The 24,171-nt window shown below is 23.0% G+C and overlaps 11 protein-coding genes across 11 annotated transcripts, besides 42 other annotated features; 7 read left to right on the top strand and 4 right to left on the bottom strand.

The window, feature by feature from the left end:
• The first annotated feature begins 91 nt into the window (after nucleotides 1-91).
• Nucleotides 92-198: a microsatellite.
• A 108-nt stretch (nucleotides 199-306) lies between these two features.
• Nucleotides 307-337: a sequence feature (AT_rich).
• A 941-nt stretch (nucleotides 338-1,278) lies between these two features.
• On the top strand, nucleotides 1,279-3,879 carry EDI_128700 (heat shock protein, putative; the record flags this gene model as incomplete). The annotated part of the gene is made up of 1 exon (XM_001741280.1): nucleotides 1,279-3,879. The coding sequence occupies one exon, from the start codon at nucleotides 1,279-1,281 to the stop codon at nucleotides 3,877-3,879; it is 2,601 nt and encodes an 866-aa protein (XP_001741332.1).
• A 337-nt stretch (nucleotides 3,880-4,216) lies between these two features.
• Nucleotides 4,217-4,258: a sequence feature (AT_rich).
• Nucleotides 4,259-4,429: 171 nt separating this feature from the next.
• Nucleotides 4,430-4,482: a sequence feature (AT_rich).
• EDI_128710 (r2r3-MYB transcription factor, putative) lies at nucleotides 4,470-4,976 on the bottom strand (the record flags this gene model as incomplete). Its single annotated transcript, XM_001741281.1, has 1 exon — nucleotides 4,470-4,976. The coding sequence occupies one exon, from the start codon at nucleotides 4,974-4,976 to the stop codon at nucleotides 4,470-4,472; it is 507 nt and encodes a 168-aa protein (XP_001741333.1).
• Nucleotides 4,977-5,188: 212 nt separating this feature from the next.
• Nucleotides 5,189-5,314: a sequence feature (AT_rich).
• A 599-nt stretch (nucleotides 5,315-5,913) lies between these two features.
• EDI_128720 (uncharacterized protein) lies at nucleotides 5,914-6,321 on the bottom strand (the record flags this gene model as incomplete). Its single annotated transcript, XM_001741282.1, has 1 exon — nucleotides 5,914-6,321. The coding sequence occupies one exon, from the start codon at nucleotides 6,319-6,321 to the stop codon at nucleotides 5,914-5,916; it is 408 nt and encodes a 135-aa protein (XP_001741334.1).
• Nucleotides 6,322-6,357: 36 nt separating this feature from the next.
• Nucleotides 6,358-6,398: a microsatellite.
• A 37-nt stretch (nucleotides 6,399-6,435) lies between these two features.
• Nucleotides 6,436-7,947, top strand: EDI_128730 (uncharacterized protein; the record flags this gene model as incomplete). The annotated part of the gene is made up of 1 exon (XM_001741283.1): nucleotides 6,436-7,947. One exon carries the CDS (start codon nucleotides 6,436-6,438, stop codon nucleotides 7,945-7,947), a length of 1,512 nt encoding a protein of 503 aa, XP_001741335.1.
• Nucleotides 7,942-7,972: a sequence feature (AT_rich).
• Nucleotides 7,973-8,010: 38 nt separating this feature from the next.
• Nucleotides 8,011-8,090: a sequence feature (AT_rich).
• Nucleotides 8,091-8,254: 164 nt separating this feature from the next.
• Nucleotides 8,255-8,304: a sequence feature (AT_rich).
• Nucleotides 8,305-8,573: 269 nt separating this feature from the next.
• Nucleotides 8,574-8,632: a microsatellite.
• Nucleotides 8,633-8,715: 83 nt separating this feature from the next.
• On the top strand, nucleotides 8,716-10,270 carry EDI_128740 (uncharacterized protein; the record flags this gene model as incomplete). The annotated part of the gene is made up of 4 exons (XM_001741284.1): nucleotides 8,716-8,847; nucleotides 8,909-9,037; nucleotides 9,084-9,936; nucleotides 9,984-10,270. The coding sequence occupies 4 exons, from the start codon at nucleotides 8,716-8,718 to the stop codon at nucleotides 10,268-10,270; spliced, it is 1,401 nt and encodes a 466-aa protein (XP_001741336.1).
• Nucleotides 8,853-8,907: a sequence feature (AT_rich).
• Nucleotides 9,043-9,092: a sequence feature (AT_rich).
• Nucleotides 9,280-9,316: a sequence feature (AT_rich).
• Nucleotides 9,429-9,454: a sequence feature (AT_rich).
• Nucleotides 10,271-10,360: 90 nt separating the features above from the next.
• Nucleotides 10,361-11,090, bottom strand: EDI_128750 (2-deoxyglucose-6-phosphate phosphatase, putative; the record flags this gene model as incomplete). Its single annotated transcript, XM_001741285.1, has 2 exons — nucleotides 10,361-10,828; nucleotides 10,881-11,090. The coding sequence occupies 2 exons, from the start codon at nucleotides 11,088-11,090 to the stop codon at nucleotides 10,361-10,363; spliced, it is 678 nt and encodes a 225-aa protein (XP_001741337.1).
• A 93-nt stretch (nucleotides 11,091-11,183) lies between these two features.
• Nucleotides 11,184-11,204: a sequence feature (AT_rich).
• Nucleotides 11,205-11,239: 35 nt separating this feature from the next.
• Nucleotides 11,240-11,301: a sequence feature (AT_rich).
• EDI_128760 (uncharacterized protein) lies at nucleotides 11,301-12,506 on the bottom strand (the record flags this gene model as incomplete). Its single annotated transcript, XM_001741286.1, has 2 exons — nucleotides 11,301-11,923; nucleotides 12,029-12,506. The coding sequence occupies 2 exons, from the start codon at nucleotides 12,504-12,506 to the stop codon at nucleotides 11,301-11,303; spliced, it is 1,101 nt and encodes a 366-aa protein (XP_001741338.1).
• Nucleotides 11,928-12,023: a sequence feature (AT_rich).
• Nucleotides 12,507-12,559: 53 nt separating the features above from the next.
• Nucleotides 12,560-12,612: a sequence feature (AT_rich).
• On the top strand, nucleotides 12,598-13,724 carry EDI_128770 (uncharacterized protein; the record flags this gene model as incomplete). The annotated part of the gene is made up of 2 exons (XM_001741287.1): nucleotides 12,598-13,320; nucleotides 13,416-13,724. 2 exons carry the CDS (start codon nucleotides 12,598-12,600, stop codon nucleotides 13,722-13,724), a joined length of 1,032 nt encoding a protein of 343 aa, XP_001741339.1.
• Nucleotides 13,326-13,411: a sequence feature (AT_rich).
• A 46-nt stretch (nucleotides 13,725-13,770) lies between the features above and the next one.
• Nucleotides 13,771-13,884: a microsatellite.
• A 28-nt stretch (nucleotides 13,885-13,912) lies between these two features.
• EDI_128780 (uncharacterized protein) lies at nucleotides 13,913-19,645 on the top strand (the record flags this gene model as incomplete). The annotated part of the gene is made up of 2 exons (XM_001741288.1): nucleotides 13,913-14,439; nucleotides 14,506-19,645. 2 exons carry the CDS (start codon nucleotides 13,913-13,915, stop codon nucleotides 19,643-19,645), a joined length of 5,667 nt encoding a protein of 1,888 aa, XP_001741340.1.
• Nucleotides 14,664-14,698: a sequence feature (AT_rich).
• Nucleotides 14,764-14,795: a sequence feature (AT_rich).
• Nucleotides 15,502-15,655: a microsatellite.
• Nucleotides 16,254-16,276: a sequence feature (AT_rich).
• Nucleotides 16,383-16,421: a sequence feature (AT_rich).
• Nucleotides 16,822-16,847: a sequence feature (AT_rich).
• Nucleotides 17,007-17,035: a sequence feature (AT_rich).
• Nucleotides 17,198-17,219: a sequence feature (AT_rich).
• Nucleotides 17,307-17,359: a sequence feature (AT_rich).
• Nucleotides 18,165-18,206: a sequence feature (AT_rich).
• Nucleotides 19,636-19,765: a sequence feature (AT_rich).
• Nucleotides 19,766-19,784: 19 nt separating this feature from the next.
• Nucleotides 19,785-20,372, top strand: EDI_128790 (uncharacterized protein; the record flags this gene model as incomplete). Its single annotated transcript, XM_001741289.1, has 1 exon — nucleotides 19,785-20,372. One exon carries the CDS (start codon nucleotides 19,785-19,787, stop codon nucleotides 20,370-20,372), a length of 588 nt encoding a protein of 195 aa, XP_001741341.1.
• A 156-nt stretch (nucleotides 20,373-20,528) lies between these two features.
• On the top strand, nucleotides 20,529-22,225 carry EDI_128800 (uncharacterized protein; the record flags this gene model as incomplete). Its single annotated transcript, XM_001741290.1, has 2 exons — nucleotides 20,529-20,864; nucleotides 20,930-22,225. 2 exons carry the CDS (start codon nucleotides 20,529-20,531, stop codon nucleotides 22,223-22,225), a joined length of 1,632 nt encoding a protein of 543 aa, XP_001741342.1.
• Nucleotides 20,870-20,900: a sequence feature (AT_rich).
• Nucleotides 21,727-21,821: a microsatellite.
• A 120-nt stretch (nucleotides 22,226-22,345) lies between the features above and the next one.
• Nucleotides 22,346-22,367: a sequence feature (AT_rich).
• Nucleotides 22,368-23,174: 807 nt separating this feature from the next.
• Nucleotides 23,175-23,343: a microsatellite.
• Nucleotides 23,344-23,387: 44 nt separating this feature from the next.
• Nucleotides 23,388-23,469: a microsatellite.
• Nucleotides 23,423-23,508: a microsatellite.
• An 8-nt stretch (nucleotides 23,509-23,516) lies between these two features.
• Nucleotides 23,517-23,551: a sequence feature (AT_rich).
• Nucleotides 23,552-23,570: 19 nt separating this feature from the next.
• Nucleotides 23,571-23,743: a microsatellite.
• Nucleotides 23,744-23,750: 7 nt separating this feature from the next.
• Nucleotides 23,751-23,785: a sequence feature (AT_rich).
• Nucleotides 23,786-23,800: 15 nt separating this feature from the next.
• Nucleotides 23,801-23,891: a microsatellite.
• Nucleotides 23,892-23,909: 18 nt separating this feature from the next.
• Nucleotides 23,910-24,171: part of a repeat region that runs on past the window's edge.

Genomic DNA, 24,171 nt, shown 5'->3' on the forward strand with positions numbered 1-24,171 from the left:
TATGAGAGTATGAATAAAATAACTGTTTAAAGAAAAGAAAAAATCAAATGATGATTATCTTAAAATAATTTGAAGGTTAAATCAAAAAAGAAATAATAAAACAATACAATGATAAATAATAAAACAATAATGAGATTAGGATATAATGAAATAATGATAACATCAATGTATTTTAATGATATTAAAGATTTTATTAATTTACAAATTGGAATTAAAAGATTTCAAGGAAATATAGAACGATTTCATTTTAATCCAATTAAGTTAAATAATATTCAAGAAAATTGTTTCCTAACATTGAAACATTTCATATTTATAATAATATAATGAAATATTTAATGATGGAAGAATATTTAAATATGTAATATGGTATGATATTAGTTATTCACTATATTAAAAGAAAAAGGAAAATGTAAAAACATAGAATATATACAAAAGAAGATAGAAATAGATATTGGAATAAATACCATAGAAGTTAAATCAATTGGAGATGGATATTTTATGTTTTGTTGTGGTATGAAAGAAATTAATATACAATCATCAATTAGTGAAATATAAAACAGACATTTTTATGAATGTTCATCATTAACATTAATTAATAAGAAAATGTACAATTCGTTAGTGAAGATAGGACATTTGTAAAAACAGAAAATAAGGCATCAATTGAAATTAATAATTTAAAAAGAATGAATGAAAAAGAAATATAATGAAGATATAATGAATTTATTATTCCATCAACAGTTAGTGAATTAGGAAATAAATGTTTTTGTTAGTGTTCATTATTAAAATCAATTACCATACTTAATTCTGTCAGAAAATTAAAAGATAAATGTTTTAGAGGATGTTTTTCATTAACATCAATTAATTTACCATCACCAGTTAGTGAATTAGGATATGACAGTTTCTTCAAATGTACATCATTAACAAACATCAACATTCTATTAACAATTACATCATTTAGATATGGATGAAAAGAAGAATTAAAGAATACCAGAAAAATGTTTTGTTGTAAAACAATTGATAAAATAATTAAATCGTTCATTTATTTTGAATATTTAATGTTCATTCAATGATTAAATCATCATTGTCATTGATATTTGTGATATTATTTCATTTTTGTTATTAAATTATGTTATTATTTGATGACATGATACCACGTTATTCCACGTTGATATGAATAACAAAATATGAATAACAACCAACACAACAACAAGTCATCACATCATCCTCATTAAGTATTTAAAGGAACTTGAACAAATAACAAGCATTTAGAAATAAAACATGGACCCAAACAAATGGACAGATGCAACTGTTCAAATGTTCAAAGAATCACAAGAAATAGCATTTGAAAGAAAAAATGCATACATTATGCCAATTCATATGATGGAAGCAATTGTTGAAGAAGAATCAAATATTGTTATCCGAATAGTTGAAATGATGGGAGGTGATGTTAATAAATTAAGGAAAGAAATAAAAGAAACAATGAATAAAATTGCAGTTCAAAATCCACCACCAGTTGATATTGGACTTCATCCAACAACACAACAAGTATTAAGAAGAGCAATAGAGAAACAAAAAATAATGGGAGACTCATATCTTGCAATAGATGTAATTGTAATGTCATTAATGGAAGAGAAAGAAATTAGTACAATAGTAGGAAATAGTGGAATTAATGTGAAAGAATTTAACAAAAAAATAACAGAAATGAGAAAAGGACAAAGTGTAGAAACAAAAGAAGCAGAAAGTCAATATGAAGCATTAAAGAAATATGGAAATGATTTAACAGCACAAGCAGAAAGTGGAAAGATGGATCCAATTATTGGAAGAGATGAAGAAATTAAACGAGTTATTCGTATTTTATCAAGAAGAACAAAAAATAATCCAGTATTAATAGGAGAACCAGGAGTAGGTAAAACAGCAGTAGTTGAAGGACTTGCACAACGAATCGTTAAAGGAGATGTTCCAAGTAATTTACAATGTCGAGTTATTGGATTAGATATGGGAGCATTAATAGCAGGAGCACAATATAGAGGACAATTTGAAGAAAGATTAAAAGCAGTAATAAAAGAAGTTAAAGAGAGTAAAATACCTATTATATTATTTATAGATGAAATTCATACAGTATTAGGAGCAGGAGCAACAGGAGAAGGAGCAATGGATGCAGCTAATATTTTAAAACCAATGTTATCAAGAGGAGAATTACGATGTATTGGAGCAACAACAATAGAAGAATATAGAAAATATGTAGAAAAAGATCCAGCATTTGAAAGACGATTCCAACAAGTTTATGTAAATGAGCCAAGTGAAGAAGATACATTATATATTCTTCGAGGAATACGAGAGAAATATGAAAATCATTATGGATTAACAATTACCGATTCAGCATTAGTTTCAGCAGCAACATTAAGTAAAAGATATATTAATGGAAGATTTCTTCCAGATAAAGCAATTGATTTAGTTGATGAAGCATGTGCTACATTATTTACACAAAAGAATTCACAACCAGAAGAAATAGATAAATTAGAAAGAAGAGAAACACAATTAAATGTAGAGAAAATAGCATTAGAAAGAGACATTAAAGAAAGTGATGAAGACCATAATAAAATGATTAAAGAAAGACTACAAGATATTGAAAAAGAATTAAGTGAAAATAAAGAGAAATTAACAAAATTACGAATTAACTATGAAAAAGAAAAAGGAGGAAGTGAAGAAATGAAAGAACTTGCAACGAAAATAGAAGCTATGAAACATAAAGCAGAAAGTACTAAAGATTTAGAAGTAGCAGCTGATTTAAAATATTATGCAATACCAGAAGCAGAAAAAAGAATGAAAGAATTAAAGGAACAAAATAAAGAAACAACAATGATATCATTACAAGTTACACCAACACAAATAGAAGAAGTAGTTAGTAGATGGACAGGAATTCCTGTTACTAAAATGAATCAAACAGAGAAAATAAGACTAATGAAATTAGAAGAAGAACTACATAAACGAGTAATAGGACAAAATGAAGCAGTAACAGCAGTTAGTGATGCAATTATTCGAAGTAGAGGAGGATTAGGAAATGAAAAACGACCAACAGGTAGTTTTATGTTTTTAGGACCAAGTGGAGTAGGAAAAACCGAATTAGCAAAAGCATTAGCAGTTGAATTATTTGATGATGAACAAAATATAGTTAGAATAGATATGAGTGAATATATGGAAAGTCATAGTGTATCAAGATTAATAGGAGCACCACCAGGATATGTAGGATATGAAGAAGGAGGACAATTGACAGAGGCAATTCGTAGAAAACCATATAGTGTAATATTATTTGATGAAATTGAAAAAGCACATCCACAAGTATTTAATGTATTATTACAATTATTAGATGAAGGAAGATTAACAGATGGAAGAGGAAGAACAGTTGATTTTAAGAATACTATTGTTATTATGACATCAAATTTAGGAAGTGAAATAATAATGAAAGGAGTAGAAACAGAAGGACAAGTTAGTAGAAAAGTTAAAGAAACAGTAATGGAAATAGTAAAGAAAACATTTAAACCAGAGTTTCTTAATAGATTAGATGATATTATAGTATTCTCACCACTTTCAGAGAAAGAATTAAAAGAAATAGTTAAATTACAAATGGGAGAAGTGATTAAAATGATTAAAAAGAGATATCCATTAAGTGAAGTAGAAATGACAGAATCAGCAATAGAAGGAATCATTAAATCAGGATATTCAATAGCATATGGAGCAAGACCAATGCGACGATATATAGAAAAGACAGTAGTAACTTCAATAACAAAATCAATAATAAGTGGAATGATGAAAGAGAAGAATAAAATTCAAATAGATTATGAAAATGATAAAATTCAAGTCAAAATAACAGATAAATGATAATAATAATTGAATGTATTTAGTAAATAAAATTGGTTGAAAGAAAAACAAACTGTGCAAAGAGGTAGAACATATCAATTCTACTTAAATAACCCTTGCTAATATTCATAAAATCTAGATATGAATAAGTATAATAATTGAATTTTTTTATTGTACAATTCCTTTTGGACCACTCTTTCTATTATTTGAAAGGATACAAAATATTAAATAAAGAAAGGGTAATATCAAGGTATTTTCTTACATAATGGTTTATGATAATCTTTTCTGATGATGTTCGAATTGTTGAAGTTATAAATAAAAAATATTTAGTGAATATTAGGAATAAAAGAAAACAAACATTTTTATAGAATTTATTTTCAAAAAAAAAAGATTTTTAAAAGAAAGTTTTCATGTAATTTCTTTCATCCAACTTTATGAACAATAATGATAAACAAATAAGAATGAAAGTAATAAAATAATTCAGTTAAAATAATTCATTATTTTAATTCGAATAAATAAAAGAAATTGTTTTGAAACAAGTTTAGATAAAAAAAGATAACAACAATCATAGTAAAAATACTATTTAATTAAATGAAATAACATTTATTTGATTAATAAAATATAGGTGAATTTACAATAACAGTAAATCCTGAATTAACAGGAATAAAAACAGAGTGAATTTGAATTTGTTGTGTTGGTTGATTCTCTACCAAATCAGCAAAATGAGAGAAGAATCGATTTTTGATTTGATTAGCTGTTCTTCCAGGAAGATACTTTCTTATTTCAGTCCATTTATTTCCATACACATTTCTATACTTCAACAATATTTGATCTTCTTCATAAGACCAAGGCTTACGAATAATATTAGGATCAAACCTATTATAATAACGATCTTTGCATTGTTTTTTTGTTCTTCCTGGAACACATTCATCTACTAAGTCCCAATTATTAATCCCATACAATTGAATAGCATTTTGGAGTAGTACATCTTCTTCTTTTGTCCATGATAACACAATTTTACTTTTCTTTTTATGAACAGTCACTCCACGAGACTGAATTTCCCCTTGAAGCTTAGGAAGAAGATCACTTAACGAGCATTGACGTGAATCAATCTGCATCAATTATATTCGACTTCTGTTTTACCAAAAAAGTTCTTCAAGATTGTATTTATACTATTAAAACCCCAAAACAAATTTGTCGTTTCCATTTCCGTTAAAATCGAGTTGTCAAAATCATCTTTGAATTCATCTTAAAATACATCGTTTTTTTTCGTTCTTTTCAATCATCATGAAACAAATGTTCACTTTTGAACATATTTTTCATTCTATTCTATTTTTATATAGTTCAAATTTTTTATTATTGTATAACAAAAATATAATATTTTTTCTATTCTTATTTTTTGTTAACCGATCTATTTTTGTTTTACTAATTTTAATATTAGTTATTTTTATTTTAAGAATTTCAACAAAAAAGTACTATTTATCATTAGTTTTTTATACTATAAAGAATAGTTTGTTAGTTATTCAAATCATCCTTAACACCATCTCTAAAACAAATAATCCAGTTCTTTTCACAAAAATATGAAACATTAAAACAAAAAGAAGAAAAATAATCAACTAAAAAAAAATATTTTTGTTATTGAGGATGGAAAAGGTCAAAACAAAAAAGTTATGTTTTAAAGACAAGGACAAAAAACCCAAGAAACGTGAGAATACAGAAGAGAGACCTGAAGAAACAAAAGCACAGATAGAACAAAAGAAAGTATTACAACAAAGAAAGCTTGAAGAAACAAAGAAAGGAGAAAAAGGTTATCAAGAAAAGAGAAAAGAATTGAATGAACGATTATCTAAACAGACTGATATTAATGATTTATTTAGAACAAACTGTTCATGGATTGAAAGGGTTGAACATTTATGATTTTATTCCATATTATTTTAAACACCAATCTCATATAAAAATTAGTATCTTTTCTTTTTAAAATAAATCACAAACAATGTGTTTAATTAAATTATTATTTCTTGAACAATCTAATATAGTTAAAAAGATATTGTAATTTTATTTGTAACTGAATAAATAACAAGATAAAATGAAAAGAAAGAAACAAACCATTCGTTGTGATAATGATGGGAGAAAATCCGAATCTCGGTTTGGTAAAATTCCCATTTTACTAAATTTATAGACTGCAATCCCAAGTATACCACAACAAGCAATCAAATAAACTACTTTAAGAATTAAGATCGTATTTTTGTCAATGGTCGTATATTTTTTAAAGACTTCATTTACGTTTGAAACCGAATTAACAAAATTACTTATTAAAGTAGCAGTAAACATAAGGTTAATATAACTTACTGAAGAACCTGTTAACCATGCCATTAATAACATTGGAATATTTGAAGTAACTGGTCCGAGTGCAGTTGAAAATGCTTGTTTAATTTTCATTTGAAGTTGTTGTTGTTTGTTCATCACTTCAATTCCAATTGAGAAGAACAAAAATTCCACAAAAAAAGAAAAATAAAAAAAAACTAAAAAAGAAAATAAAATGAGATTTAATCATATCTTTTATTATTCATTAATTAAATGAAAGGAGTTATCAATACTGAAGAATTTCCACGGTGTTCTATTAAAAGGAATTTATGTATTAAAATCAATAAAACAAAATTAGAAATTGGAGAAAAAGAATGGATATGTTCAATTCAATTTATATCAACTATATCTAAATCTAAAAGTTCATTTATACCACTATTAAAAGGAGAGAACAGGTATGATGAAGTTATTATATTTCCATATATACATTATTATAATTTAAACGACTTTCTTTTAATTAAACTATTTAAAAAATCAAAGAAAGAAAATAAACAAATTGGTGGATGTAAATTTTCACTTCAAGAAACGTTTATTTCAGAATTTAAAGGAAGTCTTCAAATTATTGGAATTGGGAAATTTAATGGAAAAGAATTTGGGGAATTAAATATTGAGGCATGTTCTGTGCCAAGTGAGTATTGTTCGATTAATGAAATAAACCAATTTCGAAAAGAATGTTTAACTGAATATGAGCAACAACTAAGAGTATTTAATGTTACTGAAAAAATACCAGAAAAGAGGTCAAGAGCAGCTACATTGAGACGAGTTATGCATCTTCAAAAGAAAGAACAAACCCAAATAATTGAAAAAAGAATTTTATCACCACGTGAAGAAGAACAAACAGAAGTGGAAGATATTCATGAAGATTTACCATTAAAAGGGATAAGTGAAGGAATAATAATTATAGTACAAGCAAAGAAAAAAAGAAGTGAACAAATTAGAAAAATCATTGAGTCATCAGACAATTATGAAAAATATCATTTTGTTGAAGTATTTAATGGTAACTTTAATGAACAAGTTATTCCGTTTTTAATAGAAAATACAAGAAATGGTATTTCTCTTCCAATTGTTTTATGTGGTGGAGATTGGTTTATTGGTTTATTTGTTCGACAACTTTCATGTGTCAATCAAAGAAAAAAAATAGCTGATATTCTTCTATTTTTTATTCCAACAACAAAAAATTGTTTAATTGCAAAAGAATTAGGAAAAATAGATTTAAAATATAAAGCAAATTTCTGTATTAATTGGTTAAATAGTATGGAAAATAATAAAGAAAAAGCGTTAATTTCTATTGAAGAATATTTGTGTTGTAAATGTATTCAAAAAATGATATTAAGTGAAGTAAATTTTTGTGAAGGAGAAAAAAGCAAAAATATACCAATGATTATTTCAGCAAAAGTTATTTGTGGAAATAAAACTGTTACTATTGATTATTGGAAATTAAAAGATAAAAAAATTCAAGTTAATAAAATGAAAAAAAGTTTTGATTCTATTGAAATTTATAAAGAACATAAAAATGATAATTTTATTATGATTCCTTTTAAAATAGGTCAAAAAAATATTGAAAAAGAAGAAGAACATATCACTTGTAATAAAATTATTATTACTTCTGATAGTTATGAATTAAAAATTATTATCGATAGAATGATTATGAGCTCTAATGCTAATTATATTACTTTTAAATTGGATTTAAATGGTAATTCTTTCTCTATTCAATCTTTCAATTAAATTTATTTTATTATTTGTTTATTATCTTGTCATTCAATTCATCGTATTGAATTTCATTGTTTGATAAATTTAATTTAAAAAATAATGATGTAAATATTTTGATATATTAAAATTATAGAACTATAAAAAAAATGTTAATATATCATTCATTTCGTAAAAAAATGTTGAATTTAAGCTAAAATATATTGAAAATATTTGTTTATGTTCATTTTTTATTAATTTCATATTTTGGTTTGTGAAATAAATATCATATATAAATATTCCTTGAATATAATTTAAACCATTTTCATATTATTTTTGATACTGCTTATATATTTTTATAGTAATTTTTATGAAAAATTGATAATTAGAAAAATTGTTACGAGTTAGTCTAAGTTAATTAACAAATTCAGTCAGTAATATTCAAATAGTTTTTAATAGAGTTGGTATGAAAGGGAACCCAGAAAAGAGTTAAATTAATTTCTTAATAATAAATACTCTTACATTCATCATTTTCAAATATTTTTTACTAACTAAATTGATAAATGATTATGTTATTAATTTTTATGAATTTGGATAAGAAAAAACAAAATGAAATGAACAAGAAATTAATTATTAACCAAGATAAAACAATAACAAAGAGAATCAGAAATGAATAAATAAGGAGAGAAAATAAAAGAAAATAAAAGAAAAAAAAAGGAAAAAAGAATAAATTTTAAAGAGAAATATTTTGTGATATAAAACAAAGGATGAAAGAACTAAAAAAGTGAAGAAATCAAAATAAAACAAATGAGTGAAACAAAAACAACAAATGAACTAATAGAACCAGTTCATAAAAAATCAAAAGTAATAGACAAATTATTTAAAAAAGAACGGTCATTACCTCAACTTAGTCAACACCAAATAAAGAAACCAGTTGAAGTTTGAAAATAAATTATTAATAGTTATATATAATAAAAGAAAGAAATAATAAAATAAATAGTTTCCAATACAAAGAAGTTTAAGTCCACCAGTGTTATTAGATGATTTTGGAGATACAGGACTAACTTCAGTAATTGAAATTGACGATGAATATTTAATACAGACAAAAGCATTTATAAAAGATTCTAAAGTTTGTTAAAAATAAAAATACAATAATACCAATAATAATAAAATAGAATAAAATACATCAAATATTAATGGGAAATGATACATATAATATTTGGCTTGAATATTCTAAAACACAAAACTTTTCAATGTTTAATAAATGGAATAATTTTTTAATTACTAAATTTACAGATAGAACAAAAAGACCATTAATCATTATTAATGCCGATGAATTTCAATTAAAAGATTATTCATTTAATGAAAACCAAATTAAATTATTTTATTTGTATTTAATAAATAAATTGGATCAATACGTAAATCAAGAATATATAATTGTTTATATTGACTCAAGTGATTCTCTTCCATTACAATTATTTAAATCTTTATATCAATTATTTCCTGAAAAATATCATAACAATTTATATTATATTTTATTATTAATGCCTGAAACTATTAAATTAAAATTTACTACTTCTTTATTATCTCATAAAACTATTTCAAAAATTAAATTAATAAAAGACCTTTATGATTTATATGAAGATATCCCTGTTGGTGTTATTCAAATTCCTCAATGGGCATTAATTAGTTATACTTCAATTCCTCATCCAATTTTTGGTATTTCATTAAAAGATGCAAATAAAAGTAATTATAGAGGTCGCTCTGGAATTCCACTTGTCATTGAGTGTGGTATTCAATATTTTTCTGCAAATATTGATGCTTTTACAACTGAAGGCATTTTTAGAATGAGTGGAAATAAAGAACGTGTAGACCAATATATTGAAGCATTTAATTATTGTAGAATTACTTCATTTCCATTGACTGAAGACCCACACATTGTTACTTCTGTAATGAAAACATATTTGCAATCACTTCCTGAACCGTTATTGACAGCAGATATTGGTCAAGAAGTAGTAAAAATTTTTTGTTTGTTTACTTCCTTTTAAATAAAAGAAATAGTATTAACACCATAGCTTCTATTCCAAATAATAACACTACTTCCCAATTAAAAGAATTAATTTTACAAATTCCAAATGAAAATAGACAATTGTTATTGGCTTTAGTTAATTTAGCTCATTTAATTTCAACTCAACAACAATTTAATAAAATGGATCGAGTTAATATGGGTACTATATTTGGTCCTTATATATTCTGGAAAGAATACTCGATGAAATCTATTTCTGAGGTTAAATGTGTTAATGCTTTATTTACTTACTTAATTACAAATATCAGCGATTTTATTGATGTTATGTTAGATTGATTGATTAATTATTATCAACAAACTAATGAATTTTATAACTTATTCAATTATTCTTTGTTTTGTTTTTAATACATTCTATTTTATACCTCTTTAAATTTCTCCTTCTAACCCAATCATCTCTGGTTTAAAATCTTTTAAAGACTCTAATACTATTGGGACTCTATTGAATATTGGATCATCTTTAATATGAATGTCTGGTATAGCAATTGTAAATGCTCCTGATGCTAGTCCTGCTTCTACTCCATTGACTGCATCTTCAAATACAATTGTTTTACTCATATCTTTTTCTCCACAAAGTTCTGCTGCTCTAATAAAAATATCAGGTGCAGGTTTTGAGTGATGAACAGAAGAATCATCTCCACAAACTATTACATCAACACATTGTAATAATTCTTGATTATTCTTCATTTTTGTTTCAAAAATTGTTTTTGCACTACTTGTAGCAATAGCAATTTTTAATCCTTTTTGTTTTAAGAATTTTAAAATTTCTAATGCTTTTGGAAATGGTTTTACTTCTTCACATCGTTGTGCTAATCGTTCTTTTTTAAATTTAACCATCTAAATTTTATTATTATTATCAAAGTGATATTCATTGTTCTTATTAACAAACGTCTTCTTTAGTCTTTGAAATGTGATGTGCTTTAATAATAATTGGATTAGCATATTCAGCTGACTTTCCCATAACTTGTTTTCTAGTTTCCCAATCATATTTCTTTCCATCACCATACAAATTAATAAATTCTTGATTAATTGCAGCGTACATAGATTCTGTATCAATTAAAGTACCGTCTAAATCAAATAATGCACAAGTATATTTCATTTGAAATGAAGAAATGAAATTTAAAGGGTTGAAAAGGGTTTATAAAATAACAACTCAGAAAAAGAAAGTTGTAAAAAGTATATGATAATTACGAAAATAATTTTAAATTATAATGAACCACAATTGGTTAGACATTACTTCTTCTTTTCATTATTTAATTTAATGAAATAAAAGAAGATAATAAATAAGAATTAAAAAGTTAATTTAAATTCATTTTGTTGTTTCTTTTTTAATTTTTTCATTCTTATCTTCTTCTTTTACTTTAGATTGAATAGAGTCTTTTTGTTGTTGTAATAACGAAATTTGTTCTAAATGATTTTTACGAAGAATATGGATTTTAGAACAAACATATAAAAATAGTTCTCTATGTTCTTCAGGAATTAAATCGACTAATTGTTTTTCTGTTAATTCAAATGTAGAAAATAAGTTGTCATAAGATTTTACTTTTAATATTGATACAATAAATTTAAATAGAATTCTTACTCTATTATAACTAATCATTCCTTTCATATCGTTTTCTATTGCTTTGTCTAAAATTACACATGTTTTAAATAATTGATCAGGAGTAGTAGAATTATTATAACTTTGAAATATATTTTGTGTGACTGTTACTTTAAATTGATTTCTTGGTTTTGCCATCCATGTACAATATAAATTAAATTGTTCAGCAATAGCATTTGGATGTCCATTTGTTGAAAGTAAAATTAATATTGAAAAGAGTAGTATGTCAATAGTTTGTTGATAAAATGATGTTGTTTCATCATCACTAACATTAACATGTTCTAAACATTTTTTTAATTGTTCAAATGCTGCTGTTTGTGCTGTAGATAATTCTTGATAAATTAGTTATATTCAATTTATAGAAATAAATAATTTAATTACAAATAATGATGTTTTATTTCTGTTTTTTTTTTTTATAAATTAAATAATAAACAAACCATATTTAACTGATAACATACAAATTGTTTCAAATACTAAGTATTGTAATTCATATGATGTTGATGGAACTAATGCTTTTAAATAATATGTACATGCCATATTTGGATGTTCTAAAGTATATAACATTGTACCAAATCTAATAGAATACATTGAAATATTTGTTGGGTCTTCCTTTTCTGCTTTTTCTAATATTCTTTCAAAACAATCATTCATTAATAAAACACATTCATCAAATGATACTCCATTATATAATTTAATATCCATTTCACTCTCCCAATATCTTTCTGCAGCAAATAATAATTTTTGAATATCACATTCTCCAGAAATCATTTGAGCATCATACATTGCATCAGCAGAAACTCTTTTATCAGGATGTGTTAATGCATAGTTATATAATTTATTGATATCGTTATTTGTTTTTTTCCATCTCCCAAGAAGAATAGTGTTATAATAATTAATAACCGAATCATTACTCATCAAAAATTGTATCCAAAAACAATTCTAGTTTTTTTTTTCTTTTTTAAGTTCTGATTTTAAATTTGTTATTTAAATTAAGATAAATATTTTTATGTTATTTATAAAAGAAAGAAAAACAAAGAAAGATACTAGAAAATATTATAGTCTTAAAAATATGGAAATTGAAGAATATCCACATACATGGACAATTTCACAAACACAAAAATTTAATATTCAAAAAGAAGTAACAGAAATACCAATTAATTTATTTGTTATACCATCAAATTGTGAAACATTTTGTTATATCATAATATCATATTCTTTTGGATTTAATATTTATAAAAGTAACCAAACTGAATCACCTCTTGTTCCAATAACTCAATACTCATATGGTAAACCAATAATATTTTCATTTATTATTCGTAGTACATATAGTTATACTTTTGAGTTATGGTTTATCTTTAAGAATGAAGATAATTCATTACGTATGTCATTTGTTTCATTTGACCCTTTTAAAGATAATTTAATAACTGACTCTGGTGCATTATCAAAGTATGTCATTAAACAAAATGATATTATTACACAAGTAGAACAAAAAGATAATATTCTTGCTCTTGTCTCATTTAATAGACTTATTGTAATTCGTGGACATGAACAAATAGCTAATAAATTGTTTAAAAATGAAATCACTGCAATGACAAATAATGGAAGAAGTGTTTTTATTGGATTTATTAATGGTGATTTGGTTGAATACTCAATTTTATCTGAATCACTTACTGAAGTTTCTCAACATCATGCACCAATTACTTCAATTACTTATACAATAGATTCAATAGTTTGTTTTTATATATTTATATATTATTTAATAAATATTTTGGATATCAAAAATAGTTAGAACATAAATTAATAATCTTTATTAATATTATCTAGTATGTTGGTACATTAGATGGAAAGTTACACATACATCCTCTTGTTCAGAGAGTAATTTCTAGAAAAAAAGCTGTCATAGAGTTAGATGGTTCTGCAATCTATACAGTTTATTCTAATCATCTTGCTAAATTTCCATTAATTGTTTTATGTAGGAAAGGTATTCATGTGATTACAACCCAATCAAATGAAGTAGTATTTACCCCAATATCACCACCTAATAATACAAATGTTTTGACAATGGGAGTAAATTTAGAAGTTGGGGTTATTGCATTGTTATGTGATAATGAAATGACACTTTATTCTATTTAATTGAAGTAATGATTGTTTTCCATTTTAAGAGAATTATGAAGAATTGAAAAGAAGAAAAAGGAATTCTAAAAAGAAATTATAAAGAATAATAAAAAAAATCATAAAATATAATAAAGAATAATTATAAGAAAAAAAAAATAAAAAGAATAAGATAAAGAAAGTTGATATTAAAAAGTAATTAAAAAAGAATGCCACATAGTAGACTAATTCTTTCAGAATTACCAATAGAAACGAAAAATAAAGTTATTATATCTCCACTTCATACACATATTTGTTATCAGGAAAAAAATACATTAAAAATAGTTGAAATTTCAAGTAAGAAAGAAACAATAATTTCAGAAGTAAAAGAATTTATTACAGTATTATTAGGAAAGAATGAAGGAGTAGTATATTATACTAAGAAAAGTATTATTTTTCATGGATTTAATTCAGGTGATTTTATTCTTACAGAATCATTAAATGATGAAAAATTAATTTTACATTCAACATATGAAGGATTTATTGTATGTATATTTCGTCCATATAGAGTTGATGTTATTGGATATAATTCAACATTTAGACCAACAATGTTATCTCCATTTAAAAATTATTTATTACATTCATCCCAAAATAATATTTTAGCAGTAATTACAGGTGATAAAAAATTACATTTATTTATTCCACGTGTTCCAGCGTTTTCAGTTACATTATCATTTTTAACATCTCTTCCAAAAAAGTTTACATTTACTTCAGAATTAGAATATTTTGCATTTATTTATGAAGATAAAGTTATAATATTTAGAAATAGAAATAGTATTCAAATGACTCAAATGAAACTTAGTCAAATTGATTTTTTCTTTCAAATTTCTGCACAAAACCCAAATTCATTTACTATTATTAATGAAAAAGATGTTTCTGATATTTATATTAGTTCAACTTCTGTATTATGTGTTATAGGAGAAAATATTAAAACATTTAATATTTGTAATATAAAAGAAGAACCATTAATATCTACAGGAGTAGAAACATATTCATTTATTGGATATGGAGGATATGGATCAATTATTATATTAGAAAATAAAAATATTATTTGTTATGTTAGAGATGTACAATCAGATAGTATTTTGAGAGGAATGATTAGTCTAGGATTTGAGAAAATGTGGACAAAGTTAGTAAATTCAAATACTGAATTACAAAATGCTGATAGAAAGTTAATTGAATTTGAAGATTCAATGAGAGGACTTAGATTAGATAGTGCAAAGAAAATATTAGAAGAAATGAAAGATGTTCAAGTTTCACAAGCATTAAAGATTACAGAGGAATATTATAATTCAGGAGTTGAAAAGAAAATGTATTATAGAGATCTTTCTATTATTGCAGAGATTGGATTAGCATGTATTGTAAAAGAAATACATAATAATAAAAAACAAAGAATTATGAAATATGCAGAAAATGAAACAAAATTTATTGAAACAATTTTAATGGAAGAAGATATGTTACTTTCTAATGAAAAACAACAAATAAAGAAAGAAGAAAATATGATGAGAAAATCAGGGAATTTTGAAAATATTTCAGAACAAAAGAAAATTGGATTATTAGATGGAATTATGAATGGAAATATTGTTACAACAATGAATAAATATGGATTTAAATCAGAAGAAATTAAAGAATATTGTATGAAATTTGTATATCAATTTATTGTTAATCAAGAAATTAAAGAAGCTATTCATTTATTAATGAGATTAGGATATAAAGATATTAAAATAATTATGAAGGAATTATATGATAATACACATTTAATAATTATTAGAAAAGAAATTGAAAAAGTAATGAAAGAAATATTAATTGAAGAGAATAAATATATAAATGAATATGAAGAATATTTAGATAGAATAAAAATTGAAAATAAATATGAAATAAAAATAAAAGAATTAAAAGAAACACAAGAAGAATTAGAAAGTGAATTTACAAAAGAAACAATGAAAAAATATGGAATATCATATGAACAAGGATTCACAGATAATATTGCTATTATTCCAAGAATTAATAATAAAAGTGGAAAAGCAATAGGATTAAGTATTAAAAATATTGAACAATTAAATGAAGAAGAAAAAAATATGATTCTTAGAGAAGAAGGGAAATATGAAATAGAAGATATTGAAATTAAATTTAATTTATTACATGGAAAAATAAAAGAGATTGAAGAAATACTTAATACAGGAAAAGAAAAAAATATTAAAGAAATTAATGAAAAGAAAGAAATTACACCATTAATTGTTAAAAAGAGTATTAATAAATATATGATAACACATCCAAATGAAGAAATGATTATTAAAGCAGAAAATGAAGGAATTAATAATGAATTAATGAGAATATTATTAATTGGAAAGAATGAAATTAAAAAAACATATTTAGATATGATTCAAATTATTGAATATCTTCCAATATTTTGTGAAATTAAAGAAAGATATCATTCTACAGAAACACCACAACAATGGATGAAAAGAATTATTCAAATGGATAAATGGAATGATGAAAATGAAGAAAAAGTTATTAATAAAAAAATTAATATTCAAAAAGAAGAAGCAGAAGGATGTGAAATTAAATCATTATATGAAACATTAATGAAAATAGAATATAAACCAATGGAAACATTTAAAATGCCATTTCCACAAAAAGAAATAAAAAAATATAAAATGAAATTAAAAGATTATTTAAGTGATAAAAGAATTATTGAAGTAATTAGAAATAAAGAAATAATGGAAGAAAGTAAAAATATTCTTTTATTTAATAAAGATATGAGAGAAATGGCAAGTTTTATTAAAGAATTTTTAGGAGATAAATATATTCGATTAAATACACTCATTAAAAAAGTAATTGAAGAAGATGGAAATCAAGAATATAAAAATATAATAACAATTGAAGAATTAGATAAACAAGAAAATAAAATAGAATTTCTTAAATATTTAGAAAGAAGAGCAGAACCTATTAATCTTGCAAATGAATTAAGAAATTATTTAGCAAATAGATGGGGATTAGAATTAAGTAAAAGACAAATTGAAATTATTTGTGAGAATGAAAATTTAATAGAATTATTAGAAAGTAGTGATGAACATGGATATAATAATAATATAATTAATAAATGTGTAAAAGAAAATTGGCCAGAATCTCCATTAAAAAGTCATATTGAAATTAATGAAAATGAAGAATTTTTAAATCAAAGTATTGGAGTTATTATGAAAGGATTTTGTAAAGAAGAAGAAAGTGGATTAAGTTATATGAATTGGATATTTGAAGAAGGAGATAAAAAAATATTAATATTAAGATTTTTTGAAAGTGCAATTGTTGGGAAAACATTACAAACATGTCAAACAGATAATATAGAAGAAGGAATAATATATGTAATTAATCAATTAATTGAACAAGAATTTAAATGTAATAGAATTATTGAAGGATTTGAATTCTTTGATAAAAATAATCCATTAACATTTTTCTTTAAAATAATATATTTTATTTCTATTGCTAGTTTTGGAGAAATTATTCAATTAAAGAAAAGATTAAATGAAGTAATAATAAATAAAAAATGGAATATTGGTACAATAGAAAATATTATAAAAATTATGAAATCTATTATTATAAAATTTATTAAATTTTATCTTTCATCACCAGAATTAATTGAAAGATTATTAAAAGAATTATTAAGTATTGAAAAATTACCAAAAGAAGTTATTCAATTATGTAAAGAAAGAAAAGAAATAAATAAATTAATTGATCAATTTGGATTAAAATTAAAAAGAGATTGTCAAAAAGAAGAAATTGTTAATGAATTAATTATAAATGGAGAATATATTATTGCACATTCATTTGCTGTAGAATATGTTCCTAATGATATTTTCTTACCAATTCAAAAAGAGATTGAACAAATGATTAAAAAAGAGAAATTAAAAGGAAAAGAAAAATGGGATAAAATTAATGAAATTATTTGTAAAAGAACATGTAGATTTGTTGATGCAGGAAAATATTTCTTTGAAGAAGCAATAAAAATGAATTCATATCAAGATTATGAAAGAAAATATAAAGATATTGCAAATGAAATGTTAATAATTTTAAATTATTCAATAGAATGGTTAAATAAAGAAGAAAGTAGTTGTAAAGAAGCACAAAATATGATTAAAAAAGCAGAAAAATTAAGACATATTTATGAAGAAAGTAAAAATAAAAATATTGGAGCAGCATATATTGAAAAAGCAAGTGAAGAATCAATTTATTATCTTATAAATAGAGGAGATTATAGTTTAGCAATGATAATGAATGAAAAAATAAATTGTAATGAAATGAAAATTTTTAAAGAAGGATATGAATTTATTATTAATCCACAAAGTTATAATATTTTAATAAATGAAGGAATTGAATTTTTTGAAAAACTTATAAAACAAAGTAATAAAATTAGAAGAGGAATTCAAATATTAAAAATGAGATATTTAATTATATATAAATATTATTCAGATAAATCAGTTATTTTAGCATTAATAAGAGATTCAACTGTATTTAGAAATAAAGAAATAGATATTATTAATACAATTTGTGGAATAAATACATTAAAAAAATTTTCATCAAAATTAACACATTGGAATTTAATTTTTGAAGAAACAAAAGAATTTATTAATTGTGAATTAATAGAAGATAAAGAATTAGTACCAATATTATCTAGATTATATGTTGATATAGCATTAAATGTAAAACCAATTTGTATTACAGGATATCCAGTAAATGTTATTAAAGGATTTTTAGGATTATTAAAAGATCCAGAAAATATAATTGAAATAATGTTACAATATTGTAGTGAAACAGAAAATTATTTTGTATTATCTGAATGTTTTTCTTGTTGTTATATTGCAGGAGAAATAAAATGTTCATCAAAAATAATGAAAAAATTAATGAAAATAATTTCAAAAAGAATGAAAGAAATGTTAAAAACACAAAATTTAATTCATTTTATTAGATTTGCAGTAAAAACAAAAACATTAAATGAATTTTTAATTAAAAATGAAGAAGATAAAGAATATATAAGTTTACCTAAAATTGCTCTTCAACAATCATTTAAAAGTAAATTTGATAGTCAACAAATTATTCCATCAATTGAAGAAAAAAGTTTATTTGAAAATCAAATTTATTATCTTTCTGATTTAAAAGATATTCAAATAAATCCTGAATTACAATATCATTCTAATTATGAACAAATTATTTCTGATTGTTATACTATTTTAAATACTTCAATGGAAGGTGGACTTTTTTATTTTGAAAAAGCAAATAAAATTGTTCAAAATTTTATTACTTCAATTTCAAATCAAATTAAATTAACAATTCCTATATCAATGTGGTATCCTCAATTTATAGAAGCAATGAAATGTTATGCTCGTGCTATTGGATTCTTTAGAAATGAACAAGAATATTATTGGGCAAATAAATCTGGACAAATGATTGGTATTTTATCTTTACAAATTTATTTTGATAATGTACAATTAATTGGATTAAATACTGAACGTGCTTTAAATCAAATGATGTATTTTACTTCTTTTGATGATGCTTTTATTTTTGCAAATTATTATAATTTATTAGAACCTTTAAAATGGTCTAAATCTTTATATTACCAATGTATTCTAAATGGAAATAAAATTTATTTTGATCATTGGTTATCTGCTTTTGTTTTAGATAAACCTACTTTGACTGATATTTTAGAATATCATGAACGAAATGAAAAATTGATTAATGGAAGAAGAAAAGATAGTATTAATTGGGATTATTTCATTTCAAAAGTAAAAAGAATTAATCCTTCTTTATTTTATTTATGTGAAGGTCGTCCTTTAACACAAACTAAAATTCCTTCTGAACTTAAACTTATGATATTAAACTCAAATCTTTCACTTGATTCATTAAAATAAATTTATTCTTCTTTTTCATATTAAAATATTTTATTTTTTTTTTTTTTTATTTTATTTAAAACTTCAAAACTAAAATAGAATAAAAATTTAATTAAAAAATATCTTAAAAAAAAAAAAATAGTAAATACTAAGTTAAATAATGTCAATTAAATGGAGTACTCCACCTGGAATTCCTTCTGTAACAAACTATGATAATAAAATTGGAAAACAAGATTTACCAAAACCAACTCTTTCTCCAAATGAATATAATTTACAAGTTATTTTACCAAAAATTACACCAATAGTACCTGTTCAATCATATCCTGATTCTTTTTATGAATTAACTCCAAATGAAGTTAAAATCCTTATGCAACCAATTCAAAAACCAGACCATTTAATTTCAAAATCTTATCAAGAAGATCAACGAATTATAAGAAATTCAAAATATAAGAAAACAACTATTAAAATAAAATTTCCTGATAATACTGAATTAATTCGTTGTTTTCATCCTTTACAAATAGCTCATGATATCTATAATTTTATTGATGAATCTCTTCGTTTAAAAATAAAATATGCATTAAAATTATCTACAGGAAAACGTGATTTAATTAAAAATGATGAACAGACATTAGCTAAATTAAATCTTGTTCCAGGAGCTATATTATTAATAGTTTTTGAAGATTATAAATCAGTAGAAAAACCATATCTTAAAGAAGAATTAATGTCATTAGCAATTCAAAAGAAATAAAAAATTATTTATGGTAATTTCTTTAAAGATGGTATATTGATTGTTTTTGTCAAAAAAGAAAATAAACATCTCCTCTTTTTTTTTTATAACAACAACAACAATAATCTCTATAAAAAGAGAACTTAAAAACAAAAGAAACCCAAAATAAAAGTAGAAATGAGTGAATTTCCTTCTCATAAACAAAGTAAAGACACAATTTCTGGAATGTTTGATCTAACAAATGATACAGACTTTACTATTGAAGTTCCTCGTAAACAAAGTATTTCTACTGATAAAACTAGTATTATTTCTTCAATAACAAAAATAGAAAAGAAAGCACCTTTGATTGTTAAAACAGGAAAAGCATTTAAATATGAAAATGGAATACCAATTAATTTAGGAAATGTTGCTATTGCAGTAATTGATGAAGACAAAATATTTTCTTTATTACTTTATAAAACAGGAAATGTAATTATAACAAAGAGTATGATTTACAATAATTTTCCAATAGTTGTTTGTTATTTTTTATTTTTAATTAGATAATATAATGGATAAAGAATGATAACTCAACTGAATAGATTCAAGAAAATAGATTTTGGTACTTTAAAGACAGTCAAGGAGTTGGATGGAATATAAAATTTAAGAATGATATTGATAGATTACAACTTTCTATTAAAATTCTTGAATGTTTAAGTCTTAATTGTCATCATGGAGTAATATTAAAAACATCTATTGATAAGGAAAATGAAGAAATATTCAATGAAAAAATTAAAATTAAATACAAATTATGTTCAATTGAGAAGGAATTTTCATTTGGAGATGAAGAAAGTATAGAAATAGAAATGACATCACCAATTGGAATTTTATTAAGAAGTATTAAATTCACTGAAAATACAACTGCTATCATTGTTGGAACACCAGAAAATTTAGAATTAATAAAACATATTGGAACACAATTAATTTGTATTTGTATTGAAAAGATAGAAAGGTCTGATTCAAAGAAGAAGGATTTAACTATTGAATTTATAGGAAAAACTGAGTTATTAGAACAACCAGAACCAACAGAAACTAAATCCACAAAAACTGTATTAGAAAGAGTTTCTTCAATTGGTAAACCATTAACTGGACTAATTCCAACAGTCACTGATAAGTCATTGAAAGAGTCAAAAGAGATTAGTGATGAAAGGTTCAATGAGAATGAAGAAAAGAAACAACCTAGTAGTGAGAATGTTCAAAAAAGTAATCATCCAAAAAAGACAAAAGAAGAATGGGATGACATTAATCAACAACTTCAAAATATGAATGAAATGATAAGAAGAATAAATACAAAACTAGAAGGGAAAGAAGGAGATGTTGTTGGGATGGTCATAAAGTTAAAAGAAGAAAAAGATGAGATAGAACAAAAAGTTAAAGAAAAAGTATTAGAAAATGAAAAATTGAAGAAAGAATTAGATGAAACAAAGAAAGAAGTTGAAAACTATAAGAAAATAAACAAACAACTATCAATTGAAGTTAATGAATTAAAAAACAAGAAAGAAGGATTACATAAAGAAAAAATAATTCAAATCATTGAAGAAGAAAAAAAGAAAGAAGTTAACATAACCACATTGTTTGAACAAATTAGAAAAGAGTGTGATACAGGAATGAAGAGAGTCATGCAAAAAGTATATGCTGACACTGTCATTGGAATACAAGACTTTGATAATATTAATGAAATACAAAATGTGTTGAGGTCAGTTATTAAAGAAACAACACTTAATGGCATTCAAGAAGTTTTCAAACAAATTGAAGAGATTCAACCTAAAGAAACAATCAACTTAGATAATATAATAAAATCAATACAACTCGAATCAGAGGATATTGACAATCAATAATTCATCCTTCAATTAATTTGTTATTTTTTAAACAACAAAAGAATATCATGAATGAACAACAAACATTATTTTAAGTAAATAAAATGACTTTTTATCTATGATTTAATGTTTATGTTCTTCTTTAATTATAAATTATTTATTACTTAAATGAGTGTAAATGAAATAATTCAAGTTACTGTATTTTTATTTTGATTATCTTATATTGTAAATTTCATGTTATTTGAAATTGATTTTTATTAACAACTTGTATAGAATTAACTCATGTAACAAACCTTCTTACAAAAGTATAAGAAAATATGTTATTAATAAAATAGTGTTTGTATTTGAATTGTGTTCAATCTATTGTTGAATTTCTAAATAATTAGATTGAAACAAGAATTTATTCTATTCTAATTAACACTTTATTTATATTCTTCTATTCATTATTGACCCACACATTACTATTCTCCTTTTATTCAATGTTTCTTGTTTGTTATTGTTTACGTTATTGACATTATGTTTAATGTTTGTTGTATCAATAACATCAGCCATAATAGATGACACTTTCTGAAAAGATATTGTTGATGGAGAGAAAAAGAACCTTTTCCAATCCCAAATAAAAATGTGGTTTAACAAACTTAATCTATGTTATTAGTATGTTATTTCTTCAATTCAATAATGATAAATTGGTTGTATCTCATTTTCATAACTCATATTCATTAATATCTCAACATGTCAGTACTTTATAATATCTGATATGAAATGATTGACAAAGTGATGGTTACAATTGCAGTTCAACATAAATATTAGTTATAACACAATAAGAGTAGTTTTAGTTTTTATAGTTATTGTATCTTTTCTTTACAAATCAATAAAGAGAGTCGAAATGACAAAGAAATTATAGTAATTATGAACACAACAATCATTGATGATAGTGTTATTACGGTAACTAAAAATGGGAATAAGAGAAAAAGGAAGAGAAATGATGAAAAAGAATGACATGAAAGAAAAAAAGTGAAATTATGAAGTAGAAGAAGATGAAAAGAATAAAAGTAGAAAGTTGAGAATATAAAATGAAAGAAGATAAAAAGTAGTAATTCAAAATGAGATAATAAAAGATGAAAAGAATCATGAAATAAGGGTATATTTTTTATTATAGAAATTAGAAATATCAAATAAAAAGTATTTAATTTATTGATACAAATTATTTAACTTTATTTATTGATTTTTATTTTTATGATTTTTATTTATATGTATTATTTATTATCAGTGTTATTATTATCAGTTATAGATGTGATTAGTATATAACATCTAATAAATGATAAATAATAAATAATAATTTAATATGATATAGATAGAAGATATAAAAAATAAATAAATAATAATAAATGATAAAGAAATAATAAGAGAAATGATATAATAATAAATAAAATATATAAAAGAAATAATAAATAAAATCAATATAATATAAATAAAATAATAATAAATATAAAAAGAAAATAGATATAAAATATAAAAATATAATCAAAATGAAAATAAGATAAAGAAATATATTCATATATAAGAAATTATATATAAATAGAAGTGTATTCATATATAAAATAAAATATAAATAATAAGAATATAAAAGTAATAAAATATGATAAATATAAAATATATAGATAATATGATGATATATATAATATAAAAATAAAAATAAATATAAATAAAAAGTAGTTAATTAAGTATTAATAGAACTTGTGTCTATTGTTCCTGCCTCAGCGGAGACTAATCCCGTCCCTTCGCTTAAAAGTATTTGTTCTTCAACTATTAGCTTATTCTTTGCTTTTAGTTGTTGAACTGTGAGAATTTTCTTTTCTCATTTTTGATGTGGAATAGAGTATTTTAAACATCCCTTATTTAAATATTCATTATTTAATTTCTTTTTGATTTTGGTGAGTATTAAAATTATTCTTTATTTTCTTATT

The sequence above is a fragment of the Entamoeba dispar genome, genomic scaffold, assembly GCF_000209125.1.
Source record: "Entamoeba dispar SAW760 scf_1105229463703 genomic scaffold, whole genome shotgun sequence".
In the NCBI taxonomy this organism is placed as follows: Eukaryota; Evosea; order Mastigamoebida; family Endamoebidae; genus Entamoeba; species Entamoeba dispar.